Genomic DNA, 20262 nt, shown 5'->3' with positions numbered 1-20262 from the left:
ATTTTTAGAATTTAAAATGAGAAAGAAAGAAAGAATCGAACACACAGACTCCCAAGAATCCCTTCCCTCCCTAATTGTATTTCATAATTGAATTGTTACAAAGAGAGTAGCAACCAGCACCTTTTATCAATGACTGTATAGATTCGGCTAAGATACATGCCTTATTTTTCTTATTCTTATTTTGGTAATCTTTAGCAAACAAAGAAACAAAATAAATACAATAGATATTCTTGATATTGCACAAATTCGGCTCCAGCTTAGAAGGAAATGAGAAGATTCCTCTTGATCTTCTGTGATTCTCTGTGGCATTCACAATACTCCCGCTCAAGTTGCACCGAAGATGGAATCTGAGGTCAACTTGCCCATTAGTTTGCAGAAGACACCCTTCGGTAGAGCTTTGGTGAAAATGTCTGCTAGCTGATCTTTGCTGCGAATAAAGGGCGTCTCAATTGTTTTGTCGAGTACCTTCTCTCGTACATAATGGCATGCCACTTCTATGTGTTTAGTTCTCTCATGAAAAATAGGATTTGATGCAATGTGAATAGCAGCTTGATTATCACAAAACAATTTCGTTAGTTTGTCATTCATGTTATAACCCAATTCTTGAAGAAGCAATCGTAACCACACGATCTCACTAGTTGCTACTGCCATCGCATGAGATTCCGCCTCTGCACTAGATCTTGCAACAACTGCTTGCTTTTTTGCTTTTCCAAGTAACCAAGTTTCCTCCTACAAAGGTACAAAAACCATTAGTCGATCTTCGGTCAATCGGGTTACCTGCCCAGTCAGCATCAGAGTACCCAGTTATGTCGACATGTCCATTGTTTAGCATTAGAATTCCTCTTCCTGGTGCACCCTTCAAGTATCTCAGTATTTGATCTACTAGCTCCATGCGTTGCTTGGTCTCTGCATAAATTGGCTCACAAAACTCACAGAATAAGCTATGTCAGGTCTGGTAATTGTGAGATAAATTAATTTACCAACTAAACGTTGGAATTGGCTAACATTTTCAAGCACTTCTCCATCTGAAACAAACTTGCTATTGTAATCCATAGGAACATTAGATGGCTTAACTCCTAATTTTCCAGTTTCTTTCAACAAATCCAACACATACTTTCTTTGAGATAGAAACAAACCTTTATGAGAACGTGCAATTTCAATTCCAAAGAAGTACCTCAAATATCTTTTATGTCAAATTCTGTTCTCAAATGAGTTTTAAGAGCTGCTATTCCGTGTTGATCACTAGTTGTAATTACAAGGTCATCCACATAAATTAGAATAATAACAATTCCTTTATCAAAGACAATAGTGAACATAGAGGAATCTGCTTCACTCTTTTTGTAGTCGACTTTGGTCAGTGCAGAGCTCAACTTGCCATACCAAGCTCGTGAAGATTGTTTTAGTCCATATATAGCTTTCTTTAACCTGCACACTACTCCTTTTTTTAAAGACAAACCAGGTGGTGCTTCCATGTAGACTTCTTCTTCCAACTCCCCATGAAGGAAAGCATTTTTAACATTCATTTGAAACAAAGGCCAATTGTGATTAACAGCAATAGACATTACAGTACGGACAGTGTTCATCTTGGTAACTGGTGCAAATGTCTCTTTATAATCTACTCCATAAGTTTGTGTAAACCCTTTTGCAACTAGTCTGACTTTATGTCTCTCAATTGACCCATCACTATTGAATTTTATTTTGTAAACCCACCGACAACCTACGGGTTTCTTGCCAGTTGGTAACTCTAACAATTTCCATGTGTGATTTTTTTCAAGGGCCATTAGTTCTTCATTCATGGCCTTTCTCCATACGTCACTTCTTCAAAATTCACAGGTTCAGTTTTCTCTTCAATAACAATCAAGAAATTCCAAAAGTTTTTAGAGATCTCATCATACCTTAGATGCTTTTGTATTGGGTGCTGGGTGGTGTAATAAGTTACAAAATCTCTTAACCGAGTAGACATGCGCACTGGTCTAGTAGATCTTCTAATTTGACCTGGTTCGACAAGCTCAGGTTCTTCTTCCACTACAATACCTTCATTTATTCTGTCACCATTTTCCTCTCTAGTAGCATGCACACTTGGTTCCGAATTGTGAACTGGAATAGGGGGTGACTCGATAGTGAATTGATCCAGTTCCAGTTGCTCCCCCTGACTCTTGACTTTATATGAAAAATACTTATGATTCTCATCAAATGCTACATCACGAGAAATATAGGTTTTTTTGGTATTAGGATCAAAATATTTGTAACCCTTCTTACTAGATGAATATCCAAGGAAAACACACTTACGTGACCGGGGATTCAATTTTCCTCCATCCTGTGAATGTACATAACAAATACACCCAAAAACTCTCAAGTGAGAAATATTAATTTTTCAGTTATACAATATCTCCAAAGGACTTTTAAAGCTTAAAACCCGACTAGGTAACCGATTTATCAAGTAACATCCTGTAAGAACGGCATCAGCCCAATAGTTTTTAGGTAAATTTCCTAAAAATAAAAGAGCCCGAGTAACTTCGAGTAAATGTCTATTCTTTCGTTCAATAATTTCATTCTGCTGAGAGGTGCCAACACAAGAGGTTTGGTGAGAGCTACCCATTTTCTTTAAAAAATCTTGAAATTCATGATTCGTGTATTCAATGCCATTGTCTATTCTGAGAACCTTGATGGTTGTGTTGAACTGATTTCTTACCATATTGTAAAAATCTTGAAAAATAGTGTAAACTTCTCGTTTAGACTTGAGCAAATATAACCAAATAGCACGACTTTTATCATCAATAAATGTAACAAAATATTTGAACCCTTCCTTGGATTCTACTGGGGCATTTCCCCAAACATCATAATGGACTAGTTCAAACAATTCATTAGTTTTATTGAAACGTTCAAGAAATAACAATCTATGTTGTTTAGCAAAATGACAAGAATCACAACAACTAGAATCAAAATTTAGAGACATATTCAAAAAATGTAGCACACGATCAGGAGGGTGTCCCAAACGTTGATGCCACACTTGAGAAGATACCGATTTTGTTTTTGTAACTGCATAAGCTGAAGGCTTCAAATTTATCACATGCAGTCCATCTGTCAAACATCCTTCACCAATCTTCTTCCCCGAAACCTGGTCCTGGAACATTACTTTCTGAGGAGTGAATAACACATTACAATTCCATAGATTAGTGCATTACTAACAGAAAGTAAATTTGTCTTTAAATATGGAACCACCACAGCATCTATTTTCCTTTTAAAAATTTCAGTTTTTCCGATTCCCTTAGTGGGCACTGCAGTTCCATTGGCCACAATTACATGAGAATAGGTGGTATTTGGGCTGGTATTTGACAGAAATTGACTTGAGCTGAACAAGTTGTCAATTGCACCTGTATCCACAATAACTTGTGAATTATGAATAGAGGAAAGGGCGAAACAATTACCAGTGTTGAATCCAGTTTTAACCAGATCTGCACTAGTCGGACGATTAAGATTGATTAACTCAAAAAATATAAAACCAGTTTACTAAGAGTATAAACTACTCCAGACTCCATATGACACCTCAGCATTTGCATTTGTATTTAAAAGGCGTTGGAGATTGTCATGGAAGGAAAAAAAAGAAAAGAAGCCTCGCGTAGGTCGGTTCCGCGCGGAATTTGTATCCTCTGAGATATCTCAAACTTTGCGTGATTTTGTGGAAAATCCCAACCGTTTAAATACGTTCTGCACGAATCTCAAAGCACACATAATACTGACCCCTACATCACCCCCAAATAGGCATCGGACACGTCGGTCACGCAAAAGTTGAGATATCTCATAGGATATGCACTCTTCCGCGCGGGAAAAAAAGAAAAGAAAAAAAAACATTGGAGAAGGAGAAAGGTGAGCACGCGTGTGGGAACACACAGTAACAGAGAGTAAAATATAAAAAAACTGTGAAGACAACCAATAGTTAAGACTATGCTTTGAATCGAAACGGGTAGGTTTTTAAGTAATTTTGTATTTCTACATATATGACTATATAAATTTTTTTTTTATCTAACATCAAACAGTGATCAATAGTTGAGATTGATTGAATGTGAAGCTGAGATCTTCTATGGAAAGATAGCCTTCTCATTCCTCTAAAATTTAAGATGATTTTATAAAAAGTACTGATACTGAAGTACTGATAAATTTATGTTCAAAAAGAGGTATTACTAATTTACTATTAAACCCTCCTCATTTTTCTCCAATTTACAGCTACTTGGCCCTTCTATGATTTTAAAATTTAATTATATGTTAAAACTTAATTAATTTTTTTTAATTTGTTTAGATGATTAACCCTTTTGTAACATGTTAACTGTGTATTTATAGTTTAGTGGTTAGAATTTTAGTTTATAATTGTTAAAATTTGAGTTAACTACGGCATTTTATGTTTCAATCTCCTAACTAAAATTTTCTAGTTCCACCTTTGATATTCCTTGCTATCAAAATTAAGAGTGATGATGTAGACTATTTTTTTTTTTCAAATATTAATAGTTGGTTGAAGTGAAGTAATTGTAGTATTAGATAAAGAAACTATATTATTCTGGTAAGGAAAAAAAAACTAAGACCGCAAAAGTTTAAAAAAAGTAAGGAATTTGGTGTTTTAAGTTTGGAGAACTGATAGTTTCACTTTTTATTAGTAATTTCTAAAAGATCTTATATCTAACAGTAGAAATGTTTAATTTTTTTGTTTAACAAAGTGTGCATTTTATTTTATCTAATACTTCATTTCAATTATTTATAAAAGTATTTATAAAAAGAGATGGTACAAATGCCCCGTACCTTTTATGTTTTATTGTATCTCAAATTCTATATTTTTGTTTTCAAACTTCATACGGTCGATCCAAACTACTTAACATGATATCAATATTAAAATGTGTTTGGTAACCAAATTTATATATATTTTTTTTATTTTTTTTACTATTTTTTTAGGTATAAATTAAATCATTGTTTCTGGACCATTAAAAAAAATAGTTTTGTATCTATCTAAAAAATAGTAAATAATTTTCAAAAAAATATAAAATTTGGCCTCCAAACACATTTTAATTTGGATATCATGTTGAGCGGTTCGGATTTACTATTTGGACTTTGAAAACGAAGATACATAATGTGAGGCATAATGAGATATGAAAGACACGAGGCATTTAAAATGAATGTTGTATGCCAAAGTTGAAAATCATTGTTTCGGTCCAGAATTAATGATTTCAAGCTGGGGCCTAGCATGCTCACCAACTCGGTTAGGCATCAATTTGTGAATTTGTATGAACTTATATGCATTTTATATTGTCTAGCTAGGTTCAGCTTGATCCAAAAACTTTTTAGAATTTATTTTCTTCTTAAAACAATAACCATCCAGATCCAGCGAGCAAGTTCGTCAGCTCGTGAACTAGCTCGGATTAACTTATTATGATTTCAAGCTAAGATTTTAACTCGAATGCCTTAAATTCAGTTCGGTTCAGAATTAAGAAGTTGAGCTCGCACCCTCATTGCCACCCATAGATGAGAATCTGTATGCTCCAGTGTTCACCTCCACTTTTGGTCGAGTCCGCATTCGCTGAGGTAATTCAAAATTTGAGTTTAGATTCGGACCGTCTGATAAGAAATCCGGACAGATCCGGTGGAATGCACGCTCCCTTTAATGTTTGTTGCTAAAGCAGATCGGACGGTCCAGATCTGAAATCAAAATTTGAGTTGATATGAATTCCTTTTGATCAAAGCACTCTAGCTATTCACCTTCCATTTCTCGTGTCTAATCGTTTCTATTTATTATAAATTATTCCTGTGATCTTAAAATCGTCGCCTGCCTCTCCAGTAATGCTCTGATAGTCTGATCGTTGTAAGAATGTTGTTCGCCGAGCTCCACGGATTGTGACAAAGAATCTCCTTCTAGGGTTTTTCTTCTTTTCCCTTTTTTTATGCTACGGACCCTTAGTTTCCGTTGATTGTTTTTGTTGTTTTGGAACTGATTAGTAATTTCCGATTAGATATTTTAGCAAGTTATGTCTCTGCAAAGCTCCAGTACTCGAAGTTGCTGATATGGGATACCAGTTTATAAAAAAAAAATGTTATTTTTGCTTACACTTGTAATTCCAAAAGGAAAATCATTGTTGTATTTGGGATTCAATAAGCTTCTAAATGTACAATTAGGCTGCCTTGATATTTTCTTCATTCCAGAAAGAAAAAATAGTGAGCAAAAAGCTACTGAATAGAACTTTAGCTAGGACCACCCGTTGATCTAAAGTTAATTTCCGTACTTGACTTTTGGGGTTAAAATTTTATGATTTGTAAAAGCGAAGGTAGCAAATTATAGTGTACTGTAGAACCCTGGAATCGTAAAACATAATGGGTAGAATACTTATCGATGCCATTTGATATTGTAAAGTATCCAAAGAATAATAAAGCATAATTTTGTCGAAAGGTCTCCATAAATTTGGTTTTTATACACACCCCTTCGGATTCGTCCTCTTGCTTGCATGTCTGTATTAACCACTTGTATATGATTTTTGAGCAATTAGTTACAAATTAACAAATTTCAATTTAGTGAAGGACACATTGAACTTCATCTGAAAGTTGTGTTCAGCATGAGTAGGTAAAGTTAGAATGTGGTCATGTTTTACATGTGAACTTTTGTAGCTTGCTGTATTTACCTTATATTTGTGTCATGTTATCAGTGACCTTTACCAGTAAAGGTTTCTTTACATATAGCTTGAAATTTATTAACACTTTGTGTTTGTTTGACTGCAGGAAACAACAGTGAAACCACAACAACTTGCTCAGATCAACTGAATCTAAAATCTTTGAATTGCAGAACTTTTCTAAAGCAATGGAAATGAGTAGTTGAATTTAACTTCAAAAGTAATTTAAGGTCCTTCCGCATTTTGGGGTACATCTGGATTCATGGAGCTTCCGACCATAACCTTTGAGGAAGCACATAAAAAAGAAGAGGAATACAGGAATAAACTTAAAATGACCCGGTGTAGGCCTGTAGGCTCAAATTTCCATCAAGTGCCTATTAGAGTAAGAATCTATTTTGATTTAATTCTCTCATTTCGGTCTCAACATAATACCAAGAACTTGTTGATTTTTAATTTCTCTGTTTTGTTGGTTGATGCGAAATCATTACTACTTTGTTCTTGTGTGAATGAAAATCTGATAGTCTGGAATATATAACAAAAATAATTAGTTTTGTAATTATGGTAGACTATAAATGGTTTCATTTTGGACTCAGCTCTTTGCATAAGAAAGCCCAGTTGAAAAATAATAAACTGTAGAGGAAAGGAAACTTTCTATTCTCCTTGTTTGGGGGGAACCATTGTTTCACCACTTCTCCATAGGGGCTCCTGAAGAATTTAATTCTTAAAATAAGTATCACCTCTACATGCATTGATATTTATTTCATTATTTTCTAAATATTGATGTTTTACCCTCAATTTCTTCATTCATTCACTCAACCTTCTTAATTTTCAATAAACATTACTATTCTTTTCTATTCCATACTATGTGATTTTTCTGAAACAAAAATTACATACTATGTAAGTTTTAAATTTCACTCTTTTTGATGTTTCTCTTCTGCTGCAAAATTTGTTTTAAGCACTCCTAATTAATTTATGAATCCAAAAGATTAGTTCACATATGTGGTGCCCAAAACATCATGCATTTCACGTATAAGTTAAATGGGTTTAATAAAAAGGAGGAAAAAAATGGAAAAGCAAGCTGTGGGTTTGAAATAGTAAATGACAGTTTACTTATAAGCTGAAGATTTTAGAGTAGATAGTCTTTCAGTATATTTGTTCACAGATTCATTATGTGCTAGATTATTCATAAGTAGAATTATTGTTTTAATAGAGGCTTGGCAGGATTCCACTTGGAACCTCTTGCTTTGGAACCACCAACTAGGTACTCTACAATCTTTAGCTTATAAAATAGGCTGTAGTTGGTAACTTTTATTTTCAATATAAAACTTGCCATATTTGGGTTGAGGAATTTTATTAAAGAAGTGAGTGAATTGAAGCTTGAACATATATATTGGCACCTCCTTTAATTCTCTAAATTTGACTTTCTCACCTCTACTTTTTGACTCTTAGAATATTGTTATTTTAGTCTCAGAAAAACATTCATGTTGCTTGAATAATGAAACTTCACATCATGGTTTTAAGAGCTAATGCTACTACCTGCGCATCTACCTTTTGTCTTTTTGCCTTTTCATAAATGCAAACCCTCAATAAGTTACCATACATTGCAGGAGATGACATCTCGTGAGCAGAGATATCCTTTCTGTACAAATGCAGAACTTGGTGCCCGGGGGCTTCCTGTACAGTCTCAACCCCAGATAAGCCCAAACCAAACATCAACTCCTGCACTTCAACCTACCCCAAAACCCAACCAACAACAGAGAAACTGGCCGCCAATGAAACCACGACCACCACATCAGCATAAGCTGCCACCTTATGTCCAGATTAGCCGGCCTGCCCAGCCAATGTCATACTGGTATTATAAACAACTTGGGTGACAACCAGCCCAAAGCACTCAAATTAGGTTAATAGGCCGCCAACCAAATAGAACCAAACTAGTTTTGTACCCACATCTTTCTAGATTATGTTAGTTGATCTATCAAGTTTCAACTGTTTATAACCTTTATATGTAGACTCTGTGTAAACTTGGGCGTTCCTCCTAAGAAACCCTACCTTATCATGTTTTCTGCTAAGCAGAAAGTGGGAAAAAAAATATACTTTTAGTTTCTCTAGAACTACCTAAATGCCCTTCCTTTGTTGCTCAGCTATCTAGAGAAAACTGGAGGAAGAAAACCTTTTTTTGGATTTCTTGAAAAGAATTGACATTTTTTATTGGCTTACTGAACATGCATTATGTTTTTGCATGTCTTGGGGACTAGGCATCATCTTGAAGGTCATGCAGAGTTCGGATCTCCTATAAGTAACTAAATTCTTGAGTTTAGATCTGAACTGTCATATTTGAATCAGGCTGTCAGATTAAATGGGCCCCATGTACTCCACCTCAGACGGATTGGCCCAGATTCGAATCGGACGGTCCGGATCTAAACTAAAAAATAGGGTTACTTTAGAGGATCCGGACCCGGTCATGCAGAGGAACATATGAAACATTTCTTAATATTATGGATACTATATCCATAATTCATTTCACTCTTGAATCCCTGTCTCTCCAGGTGCAAGCTATGCAAAATTGACTGCACAACTGAGCAGAATTTCCGGGCCCATATTGGTGGGAAGAAGCACGAGGCTAAGAAGCTCGCAATTCTTGAAGGCAGAAGCAATGCCAGAGGAGAATCAAGTGGGAACCACAACATGAGAAACAAAAAGGAAAACAGAGATCAGAATGGGAGTAAGAATATAGCGGCTGAATGTGAAGTTGTACAAGAGGGAGAGGCATCAGGGTCGACATCCAGAGCGGCTGAATGTGAAGTTGTACAAGAGGGAGAGGCATCGAGGTCAACATTGGCCCAAGAAGTTGAGTCACCCGTAGAGAGCGCTGGGCCATCTAATGGCTTAGATGGGTTAATTGATTTAACAAATGACGAGTGATTGAGAGAACGAGGGGTGTTGTATTTCTGCTCTAATATTATTACATGTCAAGTTCATTTTATTTGGGCATTGTTAATGAAAATTGTAGGTCGAACTGGAAGTTAACCAGCATTATAAAACTGTTTGTTTTCTAGATAAATTTTGAGGCAAAACGTAGGTAATGCTCCTAGACAGCAAATGAATTTATATGAGCTAATCATTTCGACGGTCATGATATATTCTTGAATTTAACAATTGTGAAGATCGACCGTCTGTTTCTCATGGCTACCATTTAATCCACCTCAGCAATGCGTATGGGACAAAAGAGCAAGGCACCTAAAAAACATGGCCCACAGAAGACTCCTATGTCAACCACAAAATAAAAGCAAGTTACGTGTGCTGTACTTTCTTGCCATTTGTCACATTATAATTGGGCCATGTCAGAAAGCATAAAGTGAACCATATCCTTAATATGTGGGCCCTAAATTATCTTCTGGAAGTTATCTTGTGGCGCAGAATTATATCTGAAGATTATATATACAAAATGTTTCCAGTATTATTAATCTCTCTTCACCAACACTACTAACACAGAGCAGACATAACACAAGCAATGGAGGCATCTTGTTTCTCCCCCTCGAAATCTTTCAGCAAAATCTTGTATCCGACTCCAAACCTGAAGCCTAAACTTTATAAACCCAAAAGAATGTTTTCTCCAAGCATCACCTGTAGGTTCTAAATTTTCTTCATTCATATGATGTGCTTGTTTTTTTTTTTTAACAAATTTAATTCATGTGATGTGGTTATTTTTTTCTTTAAACAACAGCACCATGTGCTTGTTAGCTTGTACATACAACAACTGTAAGCTACTTGGTGTAATAAGAAGTGTTATACTTGGTGTAACAAGGAAATATTGTTTTTTTAGGTTGCAGTGTTGGAGGTGAATTAACTGGCGATGGCACCGATTCAACAATTCAGTCAGATTGGCGGTCATTTCGTGCGAGATTAGTAGCAAATGAGCATGTATTGAACCAACCCAGCCGTACAACACCCCTATCTATGGACTTCACAAATCAAGCTCTACCACCACCCAAGTTGGATCACAAATGGGCCCATTCTCTGCATGAGCCCGAAAAAGGTTGCCTACTTGTCGCAACCGACAAGCTGGACGGAGTCCACATATTTGAAAGAACTGTCATACTTCTGCTCTCTATGGGCCCATTGGGCCCAATGGGTGTAATTCTTAACAGGCCGTCACTTATGTCGATAAAAGAAACCCGGTCTGTTAGCTTGGATGCAGCCGGCACATTCTCAAGCCGGCCTTTGTTCTTTGGTGGGCCATTGGAGGAAGGAATTTTTTTGGTGGGTCCAGAAAAAACAGATGGTCCTGTAGGCAAGATCGGCGTTTTTGAGGAGGTGATGAAGGGGTTGTATTACGGGACGAAAGAGAGCGTGGGATGCGCAGCGGAGATGGTAAAGAGAGATCTGGTGGGAGTTGAAGAGTTCAGGTTCTTTGATGGGTATTGTGGATGGGACCGAGAGAAACTGCAAGCGGAAGTCCGGGCCGGGTTTTGGAAAGTGGTTGCATGTAGCCCAAGTGTCATTGGGCCTTCCTGTGCCGAGCAAGGTGGGCTTTGGGAAGAGGTCTTGGGCCTAGTTGGGGAGAGGAAAGTTTGGTGAAATATGAAAAAGAAACTATTACTGGTGATTATATGTTTGTTCCTAATTGGAAATTAAGCACCATAATTTCCACCGATGTAGATATTTGATTCAAAATTTTACCATTTTGCTATGCCTGTAAAGAAGTGAACTGTTTAAAAAAGGGCATATGGCGCCTGACCAACTGGAAAATCAACTCATGTTATTAGATCATTAAATTTCGAAACTTTTGATGTTTGTTCATCTTACACATTTGAAACAAACATTTTGCTTTCTTTTGTATCTTTGTTTTGACGTGGATGTAACTGAATTGAACATTGAAATGCTATGTTTAGCTTTGGACAATGAATTGCAATTTTGTAAATCTAACTGTGGATGTTTTCGCTGAGATTCATTGGATTGTAATAGAGGAAAAAAAACTATGGTTTTAGTCCTCTTCTATCTAGGGAAAAAACAAAATAAAAATAAAATGATACAACTGTCAAGCATTTTTAATGTTTTTATTCCCATGGTATGCAACTGGTGTCAGGTGTCCCAGTCTGCCGATATATAGTATATAATTTATCCAACCAGAAAATGCTATCCAATTCTGAAGCTTATGCAAAACAAAGCCCGATTTAGTAAAAGTGACAGAAAAACTGGTTCATGGCTGGTTTCTAACCTGAAAAAAAGGTTGCACAGGCAATAAGTAATAGGTGGATACTGTGGTGGCTCCAATGTATTCATCTCTCTCCATGTAAGTACTGTATCCAAAACGGTTCTAGAAAGAAGAAGCTTATTCTTTTCTAAATCCTATCCCCCAAATCTGTCTCCTCAAATCTTAATTTGAGGAACAAATTATCTCACATTTTATTTATCCATTTTTCAATCTCATTTCTGCAACCGTTATTATAAATTTTCATCATGGTATATTATTGTCATTTCTCGTACTACCCACAGACCTCATCACCTAGGAACCCCCAATCGCAAGAACAACGAAAACACATCTCCTTCAGCTCCTGCTTTTGTTCACCGACATTAGATGCAGAGGCCGAGACTTGACTCATCCGCTCATCTTCCTCTTGGATACGTTCAAAAGTCTCAAGAGTTTCCCGTTGAAGTCCAGGGAAAATGCCGCAATCTTATGAGCCAGCACAAGAGCCGACACTCATCTGATTTCGGTTATGACCCGTCAAGTTAAGCAAGAAATTTTGATGATGGAGGAGAAACAACTGGAGAGAGAGAAGAGGAATTCCAGTGTAGCACTTATTTACTGATTTACCAGTATTTGCATTTTTTTTTTTGTCTTTTTCTCTTTGCTAATTGCAGAACAAGAGAACGAGCTAAAAGGTGGGTTGGGCTTCATTGTTGAAGAAGGGAACGAGCTAAAGGCGTACAGAGCTGCACCAAATAAAGTATGTTGTCCTATGCAAGCGGAAGCGATGGCGTTGCGGGATGCGGTGTTGTTTGTCAAAGGGCTAGGGATTCTATAATGTACATTCTATAGGCTCTACACCTGTCTTTCAATGCTGAGTGGAGACTAATAAGGAGATCAATGATGTTTGGGGTTTGATCAAGGAGAATAAATTTGAGTATAGGCGGCATGTTAATAGAAGCCAAAATGTCATGGCTGGCTTTTTAGATAAGGTTGGGAGCTTATTAGATGAGGGATATACTGAAATTTCATATCCTAATTTAATATTTGATTGTACTCATGAAATACAGTCTCTAGCTACGAAATTACTCTTTAGGATACTGTAACTGGATTTTGAAGGAAATGAAAGCCAATGACGTGAATGTTTGCAAAAATAAAAAAAATAAAAAAAATAAAAAAAATAAAAAAAAAATTGCAAAACAAGACTTCCAGTCTTTAATTGAGCCTTATTATAGGCACAATTTTCAAAAGAAAAATTGCAAACAAGGCTTTGGAATTTGCAAAAACTTTTAAAATTTCTCTTTGATATTTTTTTTAAAAAGAAGTGAACTTTTCTTCAAAAAAATTTACATTAAGTAAAAATCTCAGTATAACTCCAAAAATAAAAAATGGAGTGTAAATATCTGATTATGCCTCCACCAGGCCTTGAGTGCAAGAAGCCTTCTTCGGGCCCTTAACTGCCTTGGGAGAAGCTTCCTTCAATTCTTCTTCGGTCTTGATTTCAATTTTAGCAAATATGGGTTTTGGATCCATCATTTGCTGCCCTGCTTGCAGCCTTCCCCACTTTGTATCAGCCTGGAAGCCAAGGAACACCACATATTTAAGTATACAATTTTAATAATAAAAACTATAGAAGTGATTACGACCGCCAGGTTTATATTGATGCTGCAATTTTACGTATGACTCGAAAGGTTTTACAGAGAGAGGGAAGGGTTCATCTTGGTACCGAAAGAAAAAGAAAAAAAAAAAAAAAAAAATCCACCAGGTTATATGGTTGTTAGGGCTACGTCCATGCTAGGATGAAATACGAGAAAGTTTGTTTTGGTAACATGGACACCACTGTCATTTTCTGTTACCAGAAGACAAAGGGGAAAACATAAATGGAATATTCAGTATACCCATGTAATTGATTTAAATTGATCCTCTGTGAAACCAAGTTGTGCGTAAATTCGTGCACACAGACTAGGAGCTACTGGAGACAGAGCAACAGCCATGATTCTTAAAGCCTCCAATATTACCACAAGATCCTGACATATCCCAGTGCAGAAAAATATCAATAATTAATACATTTAAAATAAATTAAATAATAATAACAACAATAATAAGAATATCAAAAATCATTTCAAATTTGAATAAATAATAAACAAAATAAAAAATTATGCACAAGACTTCAGTTTTGGTATTGTATCAATAGGGGTCTGTGTTTCAATACAAGGATAGATTTCATTCATTGTGGATGAGTGTGTGTGCAGTGTGCACATGCACACGCGCTTGCAAAGTATAAGAATATATAGAAAGAGGGGAAGGTAACATGTAGTTTGCACATATTTTGGACATTGGTTGGTACACATGAAACACTTCTATCACTCCTATTTCATTGCAGGTTCACGTGAGATAAATGATGTTAGGTAATCTATCCACAAAATATAAGCATGCATATTCTTTTGTATTTACCTTTGCTGCCATTTCAGCAATCTCCCCGCCTTTCTTAAAACAAGACCATGGGGCGCGCTCATTAATATACAAATTACCGGCATTTCCAATATCCAACACTGACTCGCATGCAGATGAAAATGCAAGGTTTTCATAATGGTACCTCGCCATTTCCACCTATAAATTTATAAAAAAAATCAGAACATATTGTTTCAGGTCAGTGACTATAATAATCAAACTCTCTGCCAAGGTAATTTATTAATGATCAGCCTAAGCTCTCTGCCCATCAAATTTCAAGAAAACTATACAATTTACTTACTGATTTTTCAACTGTATCTTTGAAACCATTTCCTTCCGCTGCTTCAATTGAATCAAAAAGCAATGCAGATTCACAGTTCTTCTTTAAAAGCCCAAGTGTGCGATTGAGAAGGTTACCTATATGGATACAATACAAATGTGATCATGTATAAAATGTAAAGAAGATTATATCTCTTGTACAAATTGCACCAGTATTAACCATAACAAACAATACCCAAACATTTCTTACCGTTGCAATTACCACCGAACTTCATGAGTTTCTAAAAGCTACTACAAATGACTAACATATAGTTAAGCTGAGAAAAAATGGTTTGATTAGGCCCTCATATTGTAATTTGAACTCGACTATTAGTAGCTGATTCAGGGAAACTTGAAAATCAACATTATAATTTTCACAGGTTGAATGTCTAATGTAATTTGGATTTTAAATGAGCTTGGTAGGGGCAAAGGAGAATTTGCTAAATTTTATAGAGTATGTGCACCTTTGCCATTGCCTTGATATAACAGACTAGTGTTATTTTCCATTTAGTCCAGAAACTTTAGTTACTACGATTGATTTTCCATACAAAAAGAAGGAAAAACAAAATCCACAACAGGGTGATTGAGATGATGTACCTATTGTGTTAGCAAGATGTGCATTGACTATATTGATAAAACGTTCCTCTGAATAGTCACCATCATTGCCAAACTCCACTTCTCGTAAAAAGAAATACCTGACAGCATCGGCTCCAAATCTGTTGACCAGGTCAGTCGGCTCAAGTGTATTTCCTAGTGATTTTCCCATTTTCAAACCATCCTATAAAATTTTCAAGAGAAGAAGAATACTTTTAAATAAGCTAGCATGAAAGACATCATTCAACAAATACGGAGGGGTCTAAAATTAACATACTTTAGTCAAGAAACCGTGACCAAATACCATCTTTGGGACATCCAAACCAGCAGACATCAGCATAGCAGGCCAATAAACTGCATGGAACCGCAATATATCCTGTGCATTTTTTTAAATAAAACAAAACCAGTAATGCAAGTATTTATTGTAAATTTAGATGATAAAAATATAATCATGAACATGACAAAAACGATCAAATATCACAAAGAAAAGTCCTAAGACAAAAACAAACAAGAATTATGTGACAAATCAATAGGCTAACATCTTTTGCCAGGAATTCTCTAGAAGTGCTACAGCAGAGAGCATAAACATAATTTTAAGTAGCAAGATGATACCTTTCCTATCAAGTGCAAGGAGGCTGGCCAGCCAGAACTAACAGCTTTCTGCAAATTTGGTTTCTCTCCATCCTCCAACAGTGCTGAAATATATCTAGAAAATATAGTAATGGTGCCAAAATAAGTTATCTATATGTATGTAAGAGATTGTAAACTTATCATTGCATCGTCAAAACAGACTCCAAGTTTTGGTGGGCTAATTGAACTGATTCGTCATCTGGTTTTGGTATGACAAGTAAATTGATTTCATTTAATTTACAAGAAACTAGGAGCAATTGATCATCTGACAGGTATGTTTTCACAGGCTGACCAATGTTGGTTTAAGCAAATTTGCTAAACTAAAAATCATATAAACTGGTATGCTCATAAACTTCAGCTTAACAGCTAGAATTGCACCTTGCTTTAAAGTAACATGTACATGAAAAAAAATTACCCAAGTAAAGCGTCAAACCAGACATAAATTGTTTGTTTAGTGTCATTTGGAACAGGTATACCCCACTCGACGGAGGCGCGAGATATAGAGAAGTCCCTCAATCCACTCTTAATCCAGCCTTGCACCTACAACTGATGTCTCAGTCATGAAGTTAACTCAAAATAATTTTATAAGATTAAATTTTTTATAAGGGTTCAGAGTAAAACTTTCAGAATTTATTAAATGTTCATAAGAGAGATATCCAACCATAAACCAATAGCAATATTTATATTATGGGTTAGCATGTCAGCAGAATAATTTACCGTACTAACAGACAACACCAAACCTTTCTGTCATTTCCAGAAGACATTCTACTGATAAAATATGGAAAACAAGTTAAAGTCATGAAATGATGACAATTGTCCATGGTGTTTATAGAAACAAGAGCCATTTCTCACATAGGCAACTAACGTATGACATATTTTACTGGTTGCAAATGACGCCCAGCTGTTCAGTAAAAATTATGACTAACTGCCCCCGACTTTGTTCAACTAACTTCGATATCTTCATTTAGATGATTTGATTTTGTCAACATTTAACAGAAACATTCTACTGATAAAATATGGAAAACAAGTTAGAAGTCATAAAATGATGACAATTGTCCATGGCGTTTATAAAAACAAGAGCCATTTCTCACATAAACATCTAAAGTATGACATATTTTACTGGTTGCAAATGACACCCAGCTGTTCAGTAAAAATTATGACTAACTGCCCCAGACTTTGTTAAACTAACTTCGATAACTTGATTTTGTCAACATTTAACAGAAACATTCTCCACTATCAACTAATTGAATGGTTTGCTGTTTCCAACCTGAATGGTCGGATAGGATTTGCAACAACAAGTCTAACTTTCAAAAAGAAGAAGCACTTAAACATAGTAATAGAAGCAAAAATAAAATTGAGATGCTTCACCTCGTTCAACCGAAATGATGGCTTCACAAATTCAGGGTTATTCATCAATAACTCCTCCAACTTTGATTGATATTTTGACAAGGCAAAGAAATAATTGTCTTCTTTTCTCAGCAAGCAGGGTTTTAGGTGCACTGGGCAGCATTTATTCTCAGTTAGTTCTTTCTCATCCTATATATAGATTCACAAATTATAAGAAGATTTTCACAGGAACCCAATAACATCCGAAAAGTATCATTTATGCCCCTGCAAAACCAGATAGTATTCCTTACTACTTATCTTCCTGGAAACTTGACCGAACTAGCATCTTTTCTGAAACATTTATCAACATGTGTGGTGAACAAAAGAGTGATATTCCAAGTACCTTTTTGTTCTTATAGATCATATTTACCATTTTTACAGGTGTATCTAAGATATTGGCTTTTCCTATGCTACACATCAAATTTCTGATTTTGAATCGTAAATTCCTGAAAGTTCCCCATATTGTAACAATCTAACTTCATTGTAGAATTATTGAGAGATATCAGAGAAAAATGAAAAGGAAAAACACCTTATACTCTTCACAATTGACACAGTAAAGTCCTTCATAATCAGCTCTGTAGATATCGCCGCTATCAAGAACCCTTGCATAGAATTCATTAACAACTGTTTCATGCTTCGGATCAGTGGTCCGGATGAACTCATTGTACTCTATTTGAAGCTAAAAGCAATAGAAACATATCATTAATTTGCACTTTTCAAGTATATTAGAATAAGAAGAAAACAAGGTGACAAACTCACATCAGACCAAAGTGTATGATAAGCTTGCGATATAACATCACAGTGCTCTTTAGGGCTTCTATTATTGGCTTCAGCTGCTGATGCTATTTTCTCGCCATGCTCATCGGTTCCAGTTATAAATATAACCTTCTTACCTAGCAGCCTCTGAAAAGGAAAATATGAACAGAGAAGATAAAAAGATGTTAGCTTTCCAAATTAACAAAAGTTTCATATGCTCCTGAAGGACCTTAAAGCACCTGTAATTACTGTAACACAACAAGTATCAGGCACAGCCCCACTGAACAATGTATGGCTCTCTTAATTTGTTCGAGGATTAAATAAGCTAACCCCCTTTTAGAAAAGATAGTGTATCATTTCAATAAAATGATGCATAGAATAGAGGGGCGGGTTTTGGCCTATTTTTGTATATTTTACAGGTAAGTCTATGATATCTACTAATTTTGCATGGATATAGAGATTTTTTCCATTTTGTAATCCAGCAAGGGTAATACACCGCACAAGAAATTACCACTTCTCAATTATATATGTGCGTAACTGAAGAGGAAAATTGATTTTACAATCATATAAATGGGAAATTTAGTTGAGATGAACCTGAAATCGAGCAATGGCGTCAGCGGCAATTGTGGTGTAGGCACTTCCCATGTGAGGCGGCGCATTGACGTAGTAGAGAGGTGTGGTGAGGACGAAAGAGTCGGAATTTGTGGGGCCCTTGGAATCGTCCGTACAAGCTCGGTGATGGCAGCGGCGGCGAGAGGAGGAGAAGGATAAGGGGCCCACATGGAAATGGTTGGACAGTAGAATCCTGTGAGCCCTTGAGGCAAGAGAAGATAGTGGTGGAATAGCGTACAGAGCAGGAGGTGCAGAAAACAGTGCTCTCGCAGCCATTAGAGAGGAAGGAAGAGGAGAATGAAATGAAATCTCTGTTGCTCTTCGTTTGGGGATAGATGATGAATTCGTATCCTCTGCATTAACTCAAAAGAGAATCTTTTGTGTTAATGCTGCGCAGTTGCGCACCATCCAATAAGTTTTAAAATTCGTGCGAACTGGATCCGCACTAATATTAAGGGCTCCTGTATTATAATCATACGGTCGTATTGGTTCTGTTTAAAATCAGACGGCTGAAATGTATTAACTCAAAAAATTCCCCTTTGAGTTCATGCAGAGGATACGTGTTCATAGATGATGAGGCCGTGACTGTGTGATTGTTGAACATGTAGGCCTAGCCCAAGTTTGACACGGGCCTAATGGCCATGGTTTTAAGGGCTTTTCGGGCTTTTGTGAAATAGGACTTGAGAAAAATGTAATGTCTAATATTTTGTTCCCTACATTCGCCACAAAATAAAAAAATAATAATAAATCACTTGTTTTCCTAGAAGCCTAACATAGATTAGCTTTAGGTTCTGGAATTCTAGGACCGCAAGCGTAAAAGGCATTTATTTTTATATATGGATGTGTTTGGATGAAAATTTGAGTTAGTGAGAATAGTGAGTTAATTTAAATTTGAGATAGTGGGCTAACTCAATTTTTAGTTGAATTAGTATAATAACATGCTAATTCACAAAAAAACAAACAAAGAATAGTCTCTTTTTGCTAAATCAAACACATCCAAACGTAAAATAGTAGTTTGAAATAGTAGCTAACCCGAATTAGCACTATTCTTTGCATCATCCAAGCACTTTATAGGATTAGAAGAAAAATATTTATCAAAGAACAAGACATGCAATAGTTTGTACTAGTGGATTGATTATGCCCGCATAGGGCAGCCCGTATCCTATGCCCGAGCCCGGGTATAGGTTGGGTAAACGGGTACACAGGTACGGGCAAAAAACGGACCGGTCACCGTTTTTTGAGCAAAAACCTGACCATACTCAGACCGACTTATACCCGTACCCGATCATACCCGTGCCCGTTGTGCCCGTACCCGTGTACCCGTACCTGTATACCCGACCGATCCCTACCCGGATACCCTACCCGACCCACTTTATTTTGAAATTCAAAATTTTCAAAAAACCCTCCCTCACCGTTTTATTTTTTTATTTTTTACATATTAGTTGGAGTATAACAACTAGTTTTGGTGATTTAAATTCTTGAAATATGTCCAAAATTAATTGAAAACAATTAATATGTACGTTTTTTTTCCTGAATTGCATTGCAAGAGATTTTAATTTAATTAAGTTGCTCTAGTAATTATTTGAGGTAATTTTACTAGTTTAGCTCGAAACAACTTCAGAACTAAACGAAATTTTTTATTATGCATGAAATTTGTTGAAAATGTTATATTACAACTAT

At 35.9% G+C, this 20262-nt stretch overlaps 3 protein-coding genes across 7 annotated transcripts; 2 read left to right on the top strand and 1 right to left on the bottom strand.

Moving 5' to 3' along the window:
- The first annotated feature begins 5671 nt into the window (after positions 1-5671).
- LOC144558963 (uncharacterized) lies at positions 5672-9670 on the top strand. Of its 5 annotated transcripts, none has more exons than XM_078307848.1 (4): positions 5672-5900; positions 6818-7026; positions 8252-8496; positions 9191-9670. In XM_078307848.1, exons 2-4 carry the CDS (start codon positions 6907-6909, stop codon positions 9564-9566), a joined length of 741 nt encoding a protein of 246 aa, XP_078163974.1. In that variant the 5' UTR covers positions 5672-5900; positions 6818-6906; the 3' UTR covers positions 9567-9670. The 5 variants fall into 5 exon arrangements, with proteins under 5 accessions (XP_078163974.1, XP_078163971.1, XP_078163973.1 ...); XM_078307845.1 differs by having other exon boundaries at positions 5674-5900; positions 6754-7026; XM_078307847.1 differs by having other exon boundaries at positions 5674-6598; positions 6754-7026.
- A 431-nt stretch (positions 9671-10101) lies between these two features.
- LOC144558962 (PPR containing protein (DUF179)) lies at positions 10102-11397 on the top strand. Its single transcript, XM_078307844.1, has 2 exons — positions 10102-10270; positions 10468-11397. Exons 1-2 carry the CDS (start codon positions 10156-10158, stop codon positions 11220-11222), a joined length of 870 nt encoding a protein of 289 aa, XP_078163970.1. The 5' UTR covers positions 10102-10155; the 3' UTR covers positions 11223-11397.
- Positions 11398-13107: 1710 nt separating this feature from the next.
- On the bottom strand, positions 13108-18900 carry OVA1 (methionyl-tRNA synthetase / methionine-tRNA ligase / MetRS (cpMetRS)). Its single transcript, XM_078307842.1, has 12 exons — positions 18565-18900; positions 17974-18117; positions 17744-17893; positions 17197-17364; positions 16244-16368; positions 15811-15904; positions 15476-15574; positions 15202-15382; positions 14588-14703; positions 14290-14445; positions 13734-13862; positions 13108-13410 (listed from the first exon to the last, which is right to left on the bottom strand). The coding sequence occupies exons 1-12, from the start codon at positions 18856-18858 to the stop codon at positions 13243-13245; spliced, it is 1824 nt and encodes a 607-aa protein (XP_078163968.1). The 5' UTR covers positions 18859-18900; the 3' UTR covers positions 13108-13242.
- Between the last annotated feature and the right edge of the window lie 1362 nt (positions 18901-20262).

Source organism: Carex rostrata, chromosome 9, assembly GCF_964058835.1.
Source record: "Carex rostrata chromosome 9, lpCarRost1.2, whole genome shotgun sequence".
NCBI lineage: Eukaryota > Viridiplantae > Streptophyta > Magnoliopsida > Poales > Cyperaceae > Carex > Carex rostrata.
Note: the sequence above shows the minus strand (reverse complement) of the source record. Positions and strands in the feature narration are given on the sequence as shown.

Excerpts from the sequence above, each read along its gene's own strand:
- LOC144558963 (XM_078307848.1), top strand. The coding sequence starts at position 6,907 with ATGGAGCTTCCGACCATAACCTTTGAGGAAGCACATAAAAAAGAAGAG. Across the intron at positions 7,027-8,251 it reads TCCATCAAGTGCCTATTAGA|GAGATGACATCTCGTGAGCA; the intron begins GTAAGAATCTAT and ends CATACATTGCAG. Across the intron at positions 8,497-9,190 it reads GCCCAGCCAATGTCATACTG|GTGCAAGCTATGCAAAATTG; the intron begins GTATTATAAACA and ends CTGTCTCTCCAG.
- LOC144558962 (XM_078307844.1), top strand. The coding sequence starts at position 10,156 with ATGGAGGCATCTTGTTTCTCCCCCTCGAAATCTTTCAGCAAAATCTTG. Across the intron at positions 10,271-10,467 it reads GTTTTCTCCAAGCATCACCT|GTTGCAGTGTTGGAGGTGAA; the intron begins GTAGGTTCTAAA and ends TTGTTTTTTTAG.
- OVA1 (XM_078307842.1), bottom strand. The coding sequence starts at position 18,858 with ATGGCTGCGAGAGCACTGTTTTCTGCACCTCCTGCTCTGTACGCTATT. Across the intron at positions 15,905-16,243 it reads TGGTTTGACGCTTTACTTGG|ATATATTTCAGCACTGTTGG; the intron begins GTAATTTTTTTT and ends TATATTTTCTAG. Across the intron at positions 15,575-15,810 it reads CCTTGCACTTGATAGGAAAG|GATATATTGCGGTTCCATGC; the intron begins GTATCATCTTGC and ends AAAAATGCACAG.